Source organism: Pyrgilauda ruficollis, unplaced genomic scaffold, assembly GCF_017590135.1.
Source record: "Pyrgilauda ruficollis isolate IOZ18807 unplaced genomic scaffold, ASM1759013v1 scaffold675, whole genome shotgun sequence".
Lineage (NCBI taxonomy): Eukaryota > Metazoa > Chordata > Aves > Passeriformes > Passeridae > Pyrgilauda > Pyrgilauda ruficollis.
The window spans coordinates 9,497-12,753 of NW_024528544.1; the positions used below are offsets into that span (position 1 = coordinate 9,497).

The following is a 3,257-nucleotide window of genomic DNA, read 5'->3' on the forward strand; positions in this document are numbered from 1 at the left end:
TCCCACACAGCAGGGTGTCCCCGTGTCCCCACGCACCAGGGTGTCCCCATGTCCCCGTGCTGTCCCCGTGTCCCCACGCACCAGGGTGGCCCCATGTCCCCGTGCTGTCCCCGTGTCCCCACGCACAGGGTGGCCCTGTGTCCCCGTGTCCCCACGCACCAGGGTGGCCCCATGTCCCCATGCAGTCCCCGTGTCCCCATGTCCCCGTGCTGTCCCCGTGTCCCCGTGCTGTCCCCGTGTCCCCGTGCTGTCCCCGTGTCCCCACGCACCAGGGTGTCCCCATGTCCCCGTGCTGTCCCCGTGTCCCCACGCACAGGGTGGCCCCGTGTCCCCGTGCTGTCCCCACGCACCAGGGTGGCCCCGTGTCCCCGTGCTGTCCCCACGCACCAGGGTGGCCCCGTGTCCCCGTGCTGTCCCCACGCACCAGGGTGGCCCCGTGTCCCCGTGCTGTCCCCACGCACCAGGGTGGCCCCGTGTCCCCGTGCTGTCCCCACGCACCAGGGTGGCCCCGTGTCCCCACGCACCAGGGTGGCCCCGTGTCCCCGCGGCACGTCCAGCGGCGCTCCGTGGCGGATCAGCTGCCGGATCTCGCGCAGCATGGCGCGCTCTGTGGCCACCCGCGCCTCCTCGATGCGCTCCTGGGTGATCCCTGACCGGGGGGACGGCGGTCACAGGGTGACACCGGCCGTGCCACCCCCCCGGTGGCACCGAGCCCTCACCTTGCTGCGCCATGGCGCTCTCCAGGCAGTCCAGGGTGGCCTCGTCCTCGCACAGGTCGTAGGGCATGTTCCCGTCCGAGTTCACCGCCAGCAGGTCGGCGCCGCTGCGGGGACAGCGCCGCGTCACCACGGGTGGTGGCACCGAGGTGGCACCGAGGTGGTGGCACAGGAAAATGGGAGGGTTTAGGGGGAAAGGGGTTTGGGGGGGTAGGTGGCAGCGGGATTGGCTTTGGTGGCACCATGGCCATGGCGACCCTCCCTCCCCCAGTGACCCCAGTGCCACCCTGCCCCTCCCAGTGTCACCCAGTGACCCCCAGTGTCACCCTGCCCCTCCCAGTGTCACCCAGTGACCCCAGTGCCACCCTGCCCCTCCCAGTGCCACCCTGCCCCTCCCAGTGTCACCCAGTGACCCCCAGTGTCACCCTGATCCCCTCCCAGTGACCCCCAGTGCCACCCTGCCCCTCCCAGTGTCACTATGGCCATGGGGACCCTCACCCAGTGACCCCAGTGCCACCCTGCCCCTCCCAGTGCCACCCTGCCCCTCCCAGTGTCACCCAGTGTCCCCCAGTGCCACCCTGACTCTTCCAGTGTCACCCTGCCCCTCCCAGTGTCACCCAGTGACCCCAGTGTCACCCTGCCCCTCCCAGTGTCACCCAGTGACCGCGGTGCCCCCCTCGGTGTCCCCTCGGTGTCCCCGTGGTACCGCTGGAGCAGCAGCTGCACGAGGCGCAGGTGGCCGCAGGTGGCGGCGGCGTGCAGCGGCGTCCAGAGCTCCGCGTCCCGCGCGTCCACCGCCGCGCCCGCCTCCAGCAGCAGCCGCGCCAGCGGGAGCGAGTCGTCGATGCAGCTCTGGGAATGGCGGGAATGGCGGGAATGGTGGGAATGGGATTGGGAATGGGAGTGGTGGGAATGGGATTGGGAATGGGATCGGTAATGGAAATAATGGGAATGGGAATAATGGGATTTCATGGTCCAGCAGCAGCCGCGCCAGCGGGAGCGAGTCGTCGATGCAGCTCTGGGAATGGCGGGAATGGTGGGAATGGTGGGAATGGGATTGGGAATGGCAATAATGGGATTGGGATTTCATGGTCCAGCAGCAGCCGCGCCAGCGGGAGCGAGTCGTCGACGCAGCTCTGGGAATGGTGGGAATGGGAATGGTGGGAATGGTGGGAATAGGATCGGGAATGGGATCAGGAATGGAAATAATGGGAATGGGAATAATGGGAATAATGGGAATAATGGGATTGGGATTTCATGGTCCAGCAGCAGCAGCACCAGCGGGAGGGAGTTGTCAATGCAGCTCTGGGAATGGTGGGATCGGGAATGGTGGGAATGGTGGGAATGATGGGACTGGGAATGATGGGAATCATGGGAATAATGGGAATAATGAGATTGGGATTTCATGGTCCAGCAGCAGCAGCACCAGCGGGAGGGAGTTGTCAATGCAGCTCTGGGAATGGTAAGGGGATTTGGAATGGTGGGAATGGTGGGATTGGGAATGGGAGTGGTGGGAATGGGATCGGGAATTATGGGATTGGGAATGGAAATAATGGGAATGGGAATAATGGGATTGGGATTTCATGGTCCAGCAGCAGCTGCACCAGTGGGACACAGTCGTCGATGCAGCTCTGGGAATGGTGGGAATGGAAATAATGGGAATGGGAATAATGGCATTTCATGGTCCAGCAGCAGCCGTGCCAGAGGGAGCGAGTCATCGATGCAGCTCTGGGAATGATGGTGAGGGGATTGGGATTGGGAATGATGGGAATGGGATTGGGAATGGTGGAATTATGGGATTGGGATTGGGAATAATGGGATTGGGATTTCATGGTCCAGCAGCAGCCGTGCCAGAGGGAGGGAGTCGTCGATGCAGCTCTGGGAATGGTGGGAATGGTGCGAATGGGAATGGGAATGGAAATCGGAATAATGGGATTGAGATGGGAATGGGAATAATGGGAATGATGGGAATGGGAATAATGGGATTTCATGGTCCAGGAGCAGCCGGACCAGTGGAACAGAGCTGTCAGTGCAGCTCTGGGAATGGTGGGAATGGGATTGGGAATGGGATTGGGAACGGGATTGGTGGGAATGGAATGGGAATGGTGGGATTGGGAATGGGATTGGGAATGGGAACAGCGGGATTGGGAACGGGAACGGGGTGGGATTGATGGTGCAGGGCTGTTGGAGGTTAATGGGATGGGAAGGGTGTGGGAAATGGGATCCCGGGATTTGGGATCAGCGGGAGGAGAGGGGAAGGGAGAATCTGGAACGGGGACGGAAAAGATTTGGCGTTACTGGGATAAGGAAGGATTCGGGATCACCAGGAACGGGATACGGAAAAGAGGCGGATTGGGAAATCTGGGTGAGGATCAGCAGTTGATGGGATGGGAAGGGCTGGATTTGGGATCACCAGGATCTGGGATGGGAAGGGCCTGGATTTGGGATCACTGGGATTTGGGATCACTGGCATTTGGGATGGGAAGGGCCTGGATTTGGGATCACTGGGATTTGGGATCACTGGGATTTGGGATGGGAAGG

General features: G+C 62.2%; 1 protein-coding gene across 1 annotated transcript in view; it reads right to left on the bottom strand.

Moving 5' to 3' along the window:
- PPP1R16A (protein phosphatase 1 regulatory subunit 16A) overlaps window positions 1-3,257 on the bottom strand; it is a 13,572-nt gene that overhangs the window by 6,188 nt on the left and 4,127 nt on the right. Inside the window, exons 3-5 of the mRNA XM_041484801.1 lie at window positions 1,423-1,568; window positions 720-823; window positions 525-649 (exon numbers count right to left, since the gene is read on the bottom strand). Of these exons, the coding sequence (XP_041340735.1) occupies window positions 525-649; window positions 720-823; window positions 1,423-1,568 (375 nt within the window). The remainder of the gene's footprint in view (window positions 1-524; window positions 650-719; window positions 824-1,422; window positions 1,569-3,257) is intronic.